Raw genomic sequence first — 15,263 nt, 5'->3', positions numbered from 1 at the left:
TTCTTAATCCAGCTTTTGGACAGTTCTCTCTTTTATCCCTACCTTTATTTATCCCAACTTCCAGGGGCCCCTGGTGCCACCCAGTTCTGGGCAGGTGGGGGGTGGCCCACAGTGTAAATCAGATTGCTTGCCAGGTGCCCCACTGCCAGCCTCAGAGTCAGCTTTCTTGCATCACCTAAGTCAATTATCACTTGTTCAGGTATTTTTCAATTTCCAAAATTTTGTTCCTCCCATTTTCTGTATCCTTATGGGTTTCTGCCTTAAAAATAACCAAAAAACAAAACCCCAAAACAAAAATTCCTTACTGTCATTTAATGAGGCTCAGAAGGGAGTGGAGATTAAATGCATGTGTTAATATACCATCTTTACCAAGAAGTATGTCATTGATTTCTTTTTCCTTTCCAAAGAGCAAATTATTTTCCATTTTAATTCACCAGATAAAAACATCTAACTCGTTGAAGCAGAGCAGTTTGGGTTTCCTTCTACACCATCTTCCTATCTTTTAGGTAGCAGATCAATGCAGTGACTAAAAGAGGAAATTAAAACTCAAAACTAGGCTGCCATTTTGGGGCAGTGACAGAGAGAAAGAGATAGACATTATACAGTGAAAAAGACCTCCCCAGAAAGAATCTGGCTACCCTTTTATTACCTTTCATAAACTTTTTAAAGAAGAACGTTTATGAAGCTTCCCCTCTGCAGATTCCCATTGAGAAGCTCCCCTGAGTGTGTTCCTCACCAATCTCCTACTTTGCTACTTCTTGGAAGAACAAGCATGGGTTAGATTTGGGAGACAGAGTGTGTGAAACATGTTCGCCTGTGCTCACAGGTTTGTACACACTCATGCTTGTACGGCCACGCCATTCATTACTTACCCATCCCTGTCACTCATGCGTTGACCCAGACCCACCTGCCCCATACCATTCCTGCGTCACCCGACATTTCATCCGTCCCTCCACTGGCACTAGAGTGCTTGACTCTGACAGAATGCTCCCACCCTCCTGGCTGTCTGTAGACCCCTCTTTCACTCCCTCTCTCCTGAAGCCTGTGCTCTCCTACCATACCATGACTGCATCAGAACAGTCCTCTCCTCAGAATTTCTCTAAACAGCACAGCTTTCTGGAGTGTCTTGGAAGAAGAGGCATCCATCCCCCTTTCTAAGGTCAAGTGTTTCTTGACTGTACTGGATTCCTGCCCCTCTCACTTCTTCCCTCCTTACCCCCTGTCTCATCTTTGAATACCTTCCTCTTCATCTCTTCAATGGATCTTTCCTATTTCTAGGGGCATGGCTTTCTTATAAAGATGTCCCTTTAACCCTCTGACCCCGCTGTACTGCCATACTCTCCTCTTAAAAGAGTCGGCTCTGCAGGCTGTCCCCACTGCCCATCACCCAGTTGTCCCTGCTGTCCTCCCCAGGGTCTCTTCGGGTCACCTGCCTGCCGGGGCCTGCAGGTTCCCAGCCCACCTTGGCTGGGAGTCTTTACTTCTCAGCATTCTTCTCCTGCCTCCCTCCCTCTTCCCAAGAACACCACCGGCAAAACACATTTCTAGATCCAAAAAAACAAATCAATCCCATAGCCGGGAGTCTGAACATGTCCAAACTGAGCACACTTTTGAACATGTGGCTGGAGGTGGCAGTGTGACTCCTTACTGTCACTTAGCTGTTTAAATGAAGGCTTATCTAGTAAGAATAGAAGTTTGTGTTTAGAAGTTCGAAGTGCTTCTAAAATAATCCTCTCTTACAGCATTTTGGTACCTGCATCTTCATTCTGTCATTGCCAGATTAAAGTTCTATAAGCAGAACAGCAATTATTTATCAGAAGTAAAATCTCATGCAAATGTTTTTGAGCCCAATACAAATTAGCAATTCTTCATATGACTAATGACTATGTGCCCTTCCGATAACTGTAAACATGAGAAACAAAAGATCAAGGACTCTAAAATAAGCCCTTGGGATAACAGAAGGGCTGTGTAGGCGTTCAGCAGTAACTGTGAAACCAAAAGATAATCGTTATGTGCTTCTCAAGATCTTCAAACTCAGAGCAACACGAACCATTACATAGTGGTTATTCTTTTTTGCCTTCCAAGCAAAATTCTTAATAGACAAGACACTTCAGCTTTTTAAATACAAGTAAATATTATCCCTCACTGAAATTAGACATAAAGCGGCATTATGCTAGAGATGAGCAAATTTCATAAATCGATGAAGTTGCAAAAAATTGGCAATAACTCAGACTGTCAATAAATAGGTCTTTTTTTTCAGATAAATGTAGTTTCAAATTCTAACAGTCCACAACTCTTCTGGCAACGCATGCGCTTAGGAGAATCAAATCCTTAATGCAAGTCAAATCACATTTAGTCAGTTAGTATTCGAGTGACTGCTCTGTGCAAAATGTTAAAACAGGTGCCATGGGTAAAATGCAGAGTAGCTCAATATGCAAACCTGTGCCTTCACAGGTTACGTCGGTTTAGAAGACAGACTCCATTAGTAAAATACATAGCAACTGAAACTGTCAGCTAAACCAAACACATTTTGAAGGCTGACTAGAATGGTTAGGTAACATAATTCCTACAATCATAAAAGGTCTCCTGGAAGACTGCTGAGACAAAAAGAAGAAATGTACAGATTGGCAGAGAGGAGGGAGAGAGAAGTCCTACTGGAGAGGTGGCCTGTGAAAATCTGACTAAGGAGAAACACACTGGGAGCGGGGAAGGGCAGCCCAAAGGCCAGCCTGCATGCATCCTGTCACTTCCAGCCCTTCTCACTGCTCCCAACAGCTTCCCAGTTGGGAAGTCTCCCCATGAAAATTTTCTGCACACAGCTATTGTGAACATCACCTTACAGCTCAATTTCTCTCCTTTTCTGCTAAAAAACCAATCGCTTCCCACTGCCCCCAAAACCAAGTTCAGACTCCTGAGTAACACAGAATAAGTACTCAATACGTTTGAATATGTGTGATTACTTTCATATCTCCTGCTTGGCTGGAAGGTTCTAAAAGGCAAAAATCAATCTTATTTTTTAATATTTTGGTATGTGATAGCTCTTACAAGTACCCTTGGCATGGTGTAAGTCCAAACATATTTACTAAATGAATGACGAGATGATTTAATGAAGAGATTTTATATAATAATGGCAAGAGGGGCTGGCCAGTTCGTAGACAACCTTGCATAGTTAAGTTAGAAGTTTAGATCTGCCTCAACAGACTCTAGTCAGCTACTGGACGACTTTATGTAAAACAGTGACAGGATAAAAATGGTGTTTGAAGTGTCTCATTTTAGTTGTGGTTGTAGGGAATATTAGCCCAGAAAGGACTAGAAGTAGCAAGATCACTTTGCTAATACTATTTTGCTAACAAGATGAGTAAAACAAGGTGAGGGTTTTCATCTGTTGATTAGTCACTAATGTGAATATTCCTTCAATAAACACCAAAAAAGAAAACCGCCATATATACCTTTGTCTTTGATCTATTTTTAACGAGTTCATTTCTGAGATAAGAGAGGAATCTTTTTTTCAGGCTAGGTGATACTTATGGTCTCTTGATTTTATTTTATTTTATTTTATTTTATTTTATTTTTTTATTTTTATTTATTTTTTTTCAACGTTTATTTATTTTTGGGACAGAGAGAGACAGAGCATGAATGGGCGAGGGGCAGAGAGAGAGGGAGACACAGAATCGGAAACAGGCTCCAGGCTCTGAGCCATCAGCCCAGAGCCCGACGCGGGGCTCAAACTCACGGACCGCAAGATCATGACCTGGCTGAAGTCGGACGCTTAACCGACTGTGCCACCCAGGCGCCCCGGTCTCTTGATTTTAAAGAATAGCAACAAGGGGTGCCTGGCTGGCTCAGTCAAAAGAGCACTGGGCTCTTGATTTTAGGGTTATGAGTTGGAGCCCTATGCTGGGTGTATAGATTACAAAGAATAAACAAACTTAAAAAAAAAGTATATATAAAAAAAAAGAAAAGCAACCAGAAGCCTTAGAAATTAAAGACAGATATTCTTATTTATGCAGCATAAATACCCTCCACATTAACATCTTCTAAAATGATGCTCTCACAAAATTTGAAAATTGAAAGAATTCCATTTTGCCTATTCTTATTACAATGCAGAACACTTGAGTTTGGGGTTTTATCTCCGCTAAAATTAATTAGATGGTAGCATTTTAAAATCCAGTGTAACATTTTGAAGTTAAATTGATGAATTCATCAGCATCTGAAAATGCCAGTGCATTAAAAATTGTCAAGAGGTTGTAACTGGTGCCCACCCTCCTTCCTGAGTACTCATTCCCTCTCTGCTCAAGCCTCACTCACCTTTCCCATCGTGTGCTGGAAGGTCATGGGGGACTAGCACAGGGGACACTGAGCAGGAGGTCAGTGCAGTGGTTCTCCATCTTGGCTGCTTACTAGAAACACTGGAAGCTTTTAACAGCTATGAATTTTTCAACCACACCTCCGGCTGATGTCAATGTATTTTATTTTTATTTATTTTTTTTCTGTATTTATTTTGAGAGAGACAAAGACAGCATGAGTGGGGGAGGGGCAGAGAGAGAGGAAGACAGAGAATCCCAAGCACGCTATGCACTGTGAGCATGGAGCCTCATGCAAGGCTCAAACTAACAAACCATGAGATCATGATCTGAGCTGAAATTAAGAGTTGGATGCTTAACCAACTGGGCCACCCAGGCGCCCCTAGATGTCAATATATTTTAAAAGCTTCCCCCAGGTGAGTTTGTTATCCAGGCTTGAGAAGTAGTGAATTAGTATCTTCTTTAGCCATGGAAAAACTAATTTTTATGCCTGATTTCCTGGTTACTGTGTCAGAAGACAAAATGGTTTAAGGAGCTACATATATGATGCTACTAATTTTATTTTAAAGAGAAGAAACAAACTTCCACTTACCTGCCTTCTGACAATGTACAATCTTTTCATATACAGCGTCTGCATTTTCAATCACTGCCTTGAGGGACTGGATCATCTGCAAAGGGAACATCCAGACACAGGATTACACCTGACAACCGGATGCCAGTCTACACAGGTGCATGAGGCTCTCCTCTATAAACAGGCTGAGGTGCTGTAGACATGTGTTCTTTTATCTGCCTTCCCACTATTCAGTTCAAATGTATATGGAAGAAATGAAAAATCATGCATCCCATGTCACAGTTTAAGTAGACTGAGTATCACGTTGCAGACAGTTAGGCTTGTACAACACTGAATTTGAACCTTGAGCCAATACTGAATGGAGTTTGTTTCAGTGTGAAAATCTAGAAATCAATACGTATACACATCTGATCTGTGTTTTAAATTGTATTTTCAGCCATGCATTTTAACAAAATTCAACTTCATCTTACAGAAAGCTCTATGACCTACACACCGTACCCATTTAAGCTAAAATGCCTTCGTCCAAAAATTAGTTTAAAACTTACCATGACAATCAAAAAACAGCATTTATTTAATGCATCACTAATGATATCACTCAAACCAGTATTTTAAATGTTCCTATCAATGATTTTAAAAGATCCGATTTTGAGGAAAAAATAAAATAAAAGATCCAATTTTGAGTTCTTATTCCAAATTATACGTGCTTGTTTCAACAGCCAATCTTGAATTTAACAACAAAACAAAAAAAAAGGATCAGGGCATAGTTGATCAATCATTTTACTTACCAGAATGTTAGGAAAAGATCTGTTTGAAGTAATCTTTTTGGCTCTAAAATCACTATGAAAGTGGGAGAGTCAGATTCAGTTCTCACAGCTCAAATGTGAGCAACTATGACGCTTGCATTCAGTATAGATTTCAATTTTTTCTATTTAAATGTCTGGATATTTTGCATTATTATATTACTCATCTATTTTATATGTCCATTTTATTTTAAATAACAAACACCAATCCATCATTCTCTATTCCTTTAAATTTACTGCCTTGTTTTTCTTTATAGTATTTATCACTAACTGCCACAATAATCACTTTATAGGAACCAAATATATGTAGGTTGGATTATGTGTATAATTCAAAGAAATAACACCAAATTTTGATTAGTTACACTTATTTAAACCGAAGCATAATCAACATGCCTCTCAAGAAGTATACCAGATTCTTAAAATGAGTCACACAAGCATTAATCAACTTGTCCACTGTTCTAAGAAAATTATAGTAAACACCAAAAGGTTTAAGGCCAATGAAGGTGTTCATTCATGCCTTCATGCATTTCCACGGCCCAGAGCAGGAACTGGGGACATGGAGACCTACAGGATATGGCCACTATCTTCAAAAAGCCCACAGCCTACTGGAAGAGGATGCACTTTAGAATTCATGATTTTCACATTCACTCTTCAAAATCTGAGTCATGCCTGTAAATTAAAATAGTCTATTTTACAGCTTGACATATTGAACAGGCAATGATAAAAATGAATAGTTAAGAACTCGATTACACCGATATAAAGTCATTTGTACCATGACATCACTTGCATACTGAAAAGGTTCATACCGTCATCAGTAACCTTTTTCAGCTTTGATGTCAGGCCAAATGAGAGATATGAAGAAGCAAGGACTTCTTCAAGCAAGGATGGTGGCTGTCACAGCTAGCTCAGTGTCAAAGAACTGGCCAACTGTGCCTCTATCACTCAAATAGGAAAAAGGAGAAAAATGAAATGAACCTGGTCCTCAAGCAGACAGGCAGCACAGGGGCAATAACAGAGGGAAGGTAGAACAAAACAGCAGTATTAAGCATAGGCTTATGCATACAGATGCCCTGTGGGGGAAAGGTGGTCAAAACCCCAGTTTTTACTGAGGGTGGTGTGGGCGCAGAAAAAGCACAGATTTACATGGGCTCGAATCCCGGCTCTGCTGTTCATTAGCTGTGTCATCTCCATATTAAATGTCATGGAGCCATAACTTCCTACCTATAAAATGAGTTTAATAAAAGATACTACCTTTATAACGTTGTAAGGATTAAATGGAAGGATGCATAACCGACACAATGAAGACACTTGCAAACAGATGAGACAATGGATTCCCCATTTACCCAGGGGTCATGGAAGAGCATTTTCTGGTAGCCCAAGTTGAGCTGAGCGAGCATGCCTTCCCTTCATAAGTTCACTGGCAGTGATTCAAACATCCATTACTAATTTTGGTTTTACTCGAAAAGCCTGGTGTGATGAAGTTCAGAGAAACAACAAATCACATTATTATTCTTAGAAGCATCTTCTGGTGTAAAGTATTTCCAGAGGTTACATAGTTGGGCACCTTTCAGCTACAAAAAACATGCAGGGCTTAAGGAAAGCACATCCATCTCAAGGGTCTGGAGACAGAAGCTCACCCGCCTCCTGTGTTCTCTAACACTTGAAGGAGCAAACCTTTATTCTTGGGATAATCATTTACCGAGGCTCTCTGAGTATGGGACCCCGAATTAAGTGCTATGAATGAATAAAGAATAGCTGCTGACCCAGGACTATGAGCAAACAATAATCGTAACAAAATGCAGTACTGCATCGTAGCTCGTGGGTTGTGACAAAGTTAAATACCCCTAAGTAGGTGGACGGGATATTTAATCCACCAGTGATGTACTTACTGGTGGTGTCACGGCGTCGTGCGGACGCTCTGTGGCTCAGACTTGAATACACTCTCCACCCCTTATTTACGAGCAGTATATAAAATATGAAGGTGGCTAACACACCAGGGTGGAGAATGCAAACCCACTGAAAAGCCGTTCCTCTCAGGTCTGGAAGTAAACAGCAGCAGGCATTTGCAGACCGTACAAGAGGGGTATTCTGGGTATTCTGGAGGGAACCAGCCTTGGAGAAGGTAAGCACAACAGTAAACAATCAGTGGAACTTAGAGCTAAGGCAGGAAGAAAACATATCCCCAGACCTTAGCAGAGATGATTCATCTTGCCACACCTGTTACTAAATGTTTTCACCACTTCCTTGGGGAGGAGGAACTGCCAGTTTATATCTTTTTATAGTTTTAGGGTGCATGTTTACAGTTAGGGTAAGTACTTATAAATACATTAATATGTAGTAAACAGTTTATAGTTCTTGTCCACAGAGTGAGTTCATTAATCTCAACTCTTGCAGTACCTGTGTAAATTCTTCTGGAGTGAAAGGGCCCCTCTAGGTATTCCTCAGGACCATGAGCTCCGACAGGTGCCCTAAGTTAAGGGTCCAGCAGGCCGAGAGGGCAGGGTACCTACCTACCCAGATGGCTGATTTCTTGCTTTCACGCAGGGGACAACTAGGACTGAGTGTAGAGCACATGGCACTGAGGATACAGCAGGGACAACATGGGGGTGCCATTAGATCTAGTGGGGACCAACCTCTGCCTGGGTCTGCTGCTTTATAACAAGCTGTGGTTATAAATAGTACAAGTGTTGGCTGAAGGAATCAAAATGAAAGTAATTCAACACCTCCTCTGCATCAGGTGCATACCTGGTGCTTTCTATTTCGTCTAATGCTCACAAAAGCCACGTGAGGTGGGTCTTTACGGTGTCAGTTTTACAGATTGAACACTTTAGACCTGAGAGTTAAGCTACTTTCCCAAGGTCCTCTGGTAAGATGGGCAAAGGGACTGCCCCTAGGAAAAAATGAATTCTGCTTGACCTCAAAGTCTCTGCTTTTCCACAGCGCTGGGACCGGCCCTGCCATACGAGTAGCAACTGCGCAATGAAGATGAGGAAAGGGCAGTCCAGCCAGAAAGACCTACGAAAGCAGAAAGGAATTTAGTAACTCCTGACAGGTGCTACACACATTAGGTGGTATAATCACAGCTACTGACTTTACCCCTGAATTTTCTTTTTAAGTAATATTTCTGTAAAGTGCATTGGGAAAACATCTTTCAAAAGTGACAACAATAAACAATTTGGTTGGCTCCACTTAACAATTCATTATTAAGAGAAATCATAAATGAGAGAAATCAGTTATATTTAACATGAAACTACTAGAATAAGCATTTCAGAGTAGACAAAAGCAAATACATGGGGAGCGATATCAAGAGATGAGTCAAAGGGAGAAACCGCTTTAAATTATCTTATTTTCTCTGTATATATGACATTACTATGTCAACATAACGCAAGGCCCAGGAGAGTGGTTGGTTTTAGAAGCATTATTTACATTAATGCAAATGCATTTCCATCAGTCCCTTTTAAATGCAGAGGTGTGGGTCTTGGCTCAGCAATCAGATCATCCTGCCGCTTACCCTAGCGACTTACTGCACGGACAGCTCATGTTGTTTATGAAGTACAAGATGCGTTTGTGTAGTTGTGTAGTTGTTGCTAACAGATTTTATATTAGTGTCCAGTTACCAGTAACTCCTACATTTCTGGAACCAATGCATTAGGAAAATCTATAGCCTTCACATAGCCCAGAAACCCATTTCATAAATTTGATCCACTCTAATATAAGATTTTTTTTTTAACGTTTACTTATTTTTGAGACAGAGAGAGACAGAGCATGAATGGGGGAGGGTCAGAGAGAGAGGGAGACACAGAATCCGAAACAGGCTCCAGGCTCCGAGCCGTCAGCACAGAGCCTGACGCGGGGCGCGAACTCACAAACCGCGAGATCGTGACCTGAGCCAAAGTTGGACGCTTAACCGACTGAGCCACCCAGGCGCCCCGTCTAATATAAGATTTTAATACAGGACTCAAACAGATGAAAAGCTGGAAGTTTCAACTAACGGCAACAGAAGTTCGTATTTTATTAAGCTGGACAGAAACCAGAAATGCCTTTCATTAAGAATGTTCTGTTTTGGGGCACCTGGGTGGCTCAGTCGGTTGAGCGTCCGACCTCGGCTCAGGTCATGATCTCGCGGTTTGTGAGTTCGAGCCCCGCGTCGGGCTCTGTGCTGACAGCTCGGGCCTGGAGCCTGCTTCGGATTCTGGGTTCCCCTCCCCTCAGCTGCTCCCCTGTTCACACTCTCTCTCTCTCTCAAAATAAATAAAGATAAAAAAAAAAAGAATGTTCTGTTTTGAAAGTAACTCCCCATGTTAATATAAGGCAAACTTCTCCACTTAATGGGCATGGATATAAAAACTGCTATTGTATTAATACAGTTTATTTCACTCAATTTCTATAGACTGCTTCTTTATTTTTTGCTTTGAAATTTACACATCAAGTAGGAAAATTCTGTTTTCAGGACAGGCAAGTCCACAGTTTTATGTAAGGATCTTATGTCTAATTTTGGACAGTGCACCAAATCTCCTTTCATCCCAGGCACACAGATTTTGATAATTAAAAAAAAAATGCCAATAATTTCAAGTCCTTGGGTGAAAGAAGTTTAATAATAACAATAATAACATCTTCTGAGTTCTAGACTTTTCCCTTTATTGTGCTTTCACTTCCATTTCAGACAGAAAATGCCTCCCTCATAAGACTTGGCTTTGCCTGTCCCCATCTTCACACACGGCCGCCGCGGCTGCTTTTGCTGTAGGTGTTTCTAAATAAAGTTACAAAGTCTGAGAAGTGCTGAAGCTCTTACAAGAGGGAATGTCTAGGTAACAAACAACGTTTGTTCCTTAACACAGGTTCTGTGACTATGTGACACACAACAAACTCAAGTAATTGAGCATCATTCTCAAACTTGCCAAAGGAGAGGCAAGAGAAACGATACACCCGCCCCCATCTCTGAACACCTCCCGGGTTCCAACGCTGTCATGGAGATCGATGGCAGGCCTTAGTGGACAGCGAATGTCCAAGTGGCAGGTACCCTGGTTTGGGTACCGCCAGGCTCAGGAAAGACCCAGGGAGGACTGGACCGAAGCACAGCTTGCCTCTCAGGACTCTAGGAATAACAGAACCGCAAATGTGAATCAAGCATCAAGGTCTTCAGAAGACCAACTAATTCAGTCCAAAGCAGAGTTCTCCACCCAATCAGAATTATCTGTGTGGCGCCTCTAACGCTCAATGTCATTGGAGAACTGTCAGCCTGTGCTACACAGCCCTACAAAGCAAGTCAGTTCCCTAATGCTGAGAATGGGACAGAAAACAGGGAAACTCCCTCAGGAATTTGTAAATTTTGGATCTTTTTTCTGTGCTCTTGAAAATAATCTCTCTCCAAGTCAACAATACTACCTTTCTTTTTAACACTTTACAATAATTATTCCCATGTGGCTGAAGAACTTTAAAATCGAATACAAGAACACTAGGATCCGAGACTTTGAAACTGAAATTCAGAGGTAACATTTTCTTTCAGTAAAATTTCAAAGCACAGCAAAATATCACAAAGTTGAACTAATGGAAGACAAACCATTTATGAAGTTACTGTTGGAAAAGGCAACACAGCTTTTAATACTTGAAAATAATATAAAAGTCACACACTTGAATGGGGGTGTAAAAGTTATATCACCTGGGGGTCTTTGCCCAGGAGCATGCTACAGTTAAACCCAGCCCCTTGTGTGAGCCGGGGAGGGCTTTGGCCACATTTTGCAAAGAGCTGGTCGCCATCCGGGGGCTGAGGTATGCCATGTCATTAATGGCTGTGGCCATTGTCCCTTCTAGCAAGGTCACCATGAAAACACTTTCCACAGAACAAACGGTTTCCAGAATAATTTGTCCGTTTCCTCTTGAAACTTCACTTCTATTTCCACATTTTCCACTATGCAAATCATAGAAAAGTATAGGAAAAAACCTATATAATAGAAAAGTTATAGAAAGGACCTAAAGCTCTGCCAGATGAAAACCACTACTGAATGTTAATGAACACGGAGAGAGGAGCATCGGTGGCTACTGTCGCATATGGGGCCCCCCTGCAGGCATGGTGGGGAGCGGGCAGCATACGAATCAATGCAAAATACCATTAAGCTCTCCAAGCATTTCCATTCACGTTAGAGGAAAACAGGGAAATGTGGTTAGAAAAGGAGAGAAGGGTCAGCTTGGATGGGGTACAGACTTTCAGCTTTGTGCAGAGACCAAAGGTGCAGGGAGAAATGCAGGGTCGAGGGCGTGAAGGTGGGGACAGGCCTCAGGCAGGAAGCCAGGGCAGGAGAGGCATAGGAGGTGGTGGAGGGGCTGGGGAGAAAGGATGAGAGTGGGAGACTGTGTGGGGGACAGAGCAGGACTCAGGGACCGATGTGCTGTGGGCACAGAGGACGAGCCAAAGCCTCTTTTCTCTTAGAGGGGCAACTAGACAGATGACACAAACTTAACCCACCCACAGCTGTAAAGCATTTCACCGTTTCCAAAGTGTCTTTCCTACTGTTCACTCATCTAGGATGTGGAGGTCCTCCTTGGTTGGTCTGAGCTGGTGGTCACAATGGTGAAAATGTGCAGCAGCAATTGGAAACTCGTGCGGTGGCTTGGTTCTGGCATTGGAGAACTGGGAATGTTCTGCACAGAGGTGGCAGCTGAGATGAAAACATGTATGCATCTCCGAGGGAGGGATTTTAAAGATAAATGAGATGAAAACATCACAGTGCTGTTCCAGATCACTTAAATTAATAAGCAGAGAGAACCAATGTAAGAGACACAGCAGGAGTGGTCAGAGGGGAAGGAACAGAATGAGGATATTAAACATTTACAGATGTGTGAGGAGAGTTTCTGGAAGGAGGGTAGGACTAAGCATTAGGAGCTCTGGATTTGGTCATTTGGTAACTGTGGAGAATATAATTGCAGTACCCATAGTTCTGCTATAATGGGACATACAGGCTCCTAAAAATCACTGCACTACAAAAAGTTATGCAGTAAAAACCACAAGGTTGTGGGAAAAATGGGGTTAGGGGCCCAGCACTCAAAAAGTTTGCAGTGACATATTTCAAACAGACAGGAACTGAATAAAAGTGATAGCCCGGCTCCACATGTGTTAAATAGTTAAGGAATGCAAAACTACTGCAGTGCACGTGGCACCTGACCCTGAAAAAGACCTGAGGTTTGCTTGGGAAGTGGGTGGTAGAACGGTTGCAGCTCGCGGGTCATGGGAAGTGGAGGAAAGGTGATGTGACCTCTGAGGCAAGGCTGTAACAGCAGGCGTGGACAGGCACAGCTAGCAGCCCGTTCAACTAACTGGGGGAGCCGGGTGCCCTGTGAGGTGTGGATGTGCACGCAGGTCAGCCACGTGTACTTTTCCAGGCTCACCAGGGTTTCCTGTGGTCAAAACTGTGCACACACAAACACAAAATTTGACTTAGGTTAAAATTGTTCCTTAACGTATCAATCACATTCAAATAGATTTGCATCTTCACAACAAGTGTTACTGTCAAACGGACTACTGGAGATTCTTTCAAAATCTGTCTGAAATTTCTTTTTTTCAAAATCTCCCATGCAATTTCATCGTGAAGTGCAGTTAGACTCTCAGTTTCTATGAGATTCAACCAAAGCATGGTTTTGGCATCGTATAAGCCTGCCCCCAACTATTTTAACAATCTTTTTTTTTTTTTTTTTTTTTTTTTTTTTTTTTTAGTTTTGGCCAGAGAATAGATGTCAAGTGCTATATAAATCTGGAGCGAATTATGAGTTATGAGTGACCCAGGGTCCACATTCAGGAAGCCAAGAATTCTCTAGCTTTTCAATACGCTCTGATTTTTTCATAAAGTTCACTTCAGAGCTAGGGTGGTATGTGCCTCAGGAATGAATGTGGCTCCCCTGGTAGATAACTTTTATTTAAATACTGGTACAATACAAATCTCTTATGCACTAAATTTCAGATCAAATCCTGTAAAGTAACACACCATCTCATGTGTAGGTATCTAGTTGAACTTTCACACGATATAAAGCCTCCTCAACCACAAATCTTCGTCTCCATCTACCACTTCTCACTTTCACTTAATACAGAATCACATTTACAACACTTAGAAAGGGCTGCGTTTCACAGATTAAACCTCCAGTTTTAATTAAACTGCAGTTTCTGAGGTGAATCACCATGTAAACAAAAGACGAAGACATTATGTTTGTTATACACACAGCAATATAGGTTTCTCCTGTACTCACCTAAAATACCACTTGGATTCAGTAAAAAATTCATGAAAATAAATAGTGTCATGTAGTCAAAACAACCAAGTTATTGCCCTAGGTTCTTGCTTTCTAGTGGTTGCTGTGCCACCAGGTACCCAAGGAGGGCCCAAATGTGACATGTGTGGGGATTTCTGAGCAGTACTTCCAATGTCAGCCACTAGAAGTCCTTAGTAATACACATCTGCTGGGCTGGGAGGGAGGAGAAAGGAGCAGAGGAGAGAAAACATCACAAAGGGAAAACTGGGTTTGGGAGGAGTACTATGTAGAGGAATAAAAGAAAAAAAAAGACAAAATCACAGAGGAAGAGCTCAGAGGAATTAAAACAATAAATGCACCAGGGTGATTGATCTTATCAAAAATCATACTTTAAATCAGATAAGAACATTTTAATTTATGCAGACAACTGAATAATCTATAAAGCTACAACCAAACTTGGATTTAAAAGGAATTCATTCCTATTTCTAGACTAATTGGGATTTAGCATTACCACAGGTCTCCATATGTTCCCAAACATGTTTAAATAGACGGCGAGCTGGAGACGCAACACTGTGCAAAATAGCTTGGGAGAAAGAAAGGGGGAGTGTGGAAAAACCTAGAGTTCCAACAGATCAAAAGATTAGTTATAAAGCCAGTGTATAGATTTTAAATGTTTATCCTACTCTAAACTGTTGGCAAAGTTTTGAAACTTCTGAATAGTTTTAGCTTCAGGAAGTACACAGAATTTTTTCAAAAAGTTGAAAAGAATTTTAATCTTGTGCTGTTTCTGGTTCTTGTACAATACGATATTCTAAGAAGACAAAAATCATTGAAAATTAAGCAACAAAATAGAACCTAAGCTAGGTTCCCAAAAAGGAACTCCAATGCAATTATAAAACTATGCAGAAAAAGCATACAATAATTCCTACTAGTTCCTGTAATAATATGTTGTGCTGTACTTTTCTGTGTGGAGAACACATATATAGTTAAGTTCAAATGCACTTAAATTATAATAATGCTGTTATCTCTCCATGTTATGGTCAGCCTCATACTCATCACGGAATAACCTGGTGTGCTACACAGCATCACTTGGTGTTTACATGATTACTGTGGGAAGACTCACGATATTCTCACACTCGATGGGCTGAGTCATCGTGCACCATGGCTGCCTCATGGAGACCCACACACAAACCCTACCCTCTCCAGGCTTTGGGTCATGTCAGCCTCTTAAGGCTGTAAAAAACATCTCCCGCTTTCCTAAATTAATAACGATATGCTCTCAGGACACCCTCAGACCATCTCAGCACGATACCTAAGTGCACCTGTGCTCAAGTATCCTCTGTGGTCAGGACA

At 41.4% G+C, this 15,263-nt stretch overlaps 1 protein-coding gene across 4 annotated transcripts in view; it reads right to left on the bottom strand.

The window, feature by feature from the left end:
• PLCL2 (phospholipase C like 2) overlaps positions 1 to 15,263 on the bottom strand; it is a 188,458-nt gene that overhangs the window by 37,509 nt on the left and 135,686 nt on the right. For 3 of the 4 annotated variants that reach the window (XM_015068497.3, XM_053221494.1, XM_053221495.1), the window contains exon 4: positions 4,897 to 4,972. In XM_015068497.3, the coding sequence (XP_014923983.2) occupies positions 4,897 to 4,972 (76 nt within the window). Of the gene's footprint in view, positions 1 to 4,896; positions 4,973 to 7,589; positions 8,691 to 15,263 lie in introns of those variants that run through there. The other variant, XM_053221493.1, reaches the window with a different exon arrangement.

The sequence above is a fragment of the Acinonyx jubatus genome, chromosome C2 (assembly GCF_027475565.1).
Source record: "Acinonyx jubatus isolate Ajub_Pintada_27869175 chromosome C2, VMU_Ajub_asm_v1.0, whole genome shotgun sequence".
In the NCBI taxonomy this organism is placed as follows: Eukaryota; Metazoa; Chordata; class Mammalia; order Carnivora; family Felidae; genus Acinonyx; species Acinonyx jubatus.
The sequence above is the reverse complement of the archived record's forward strand: the minus strand, read 5'-3'. Positions and strand labels throughout refer to the sequence as shown.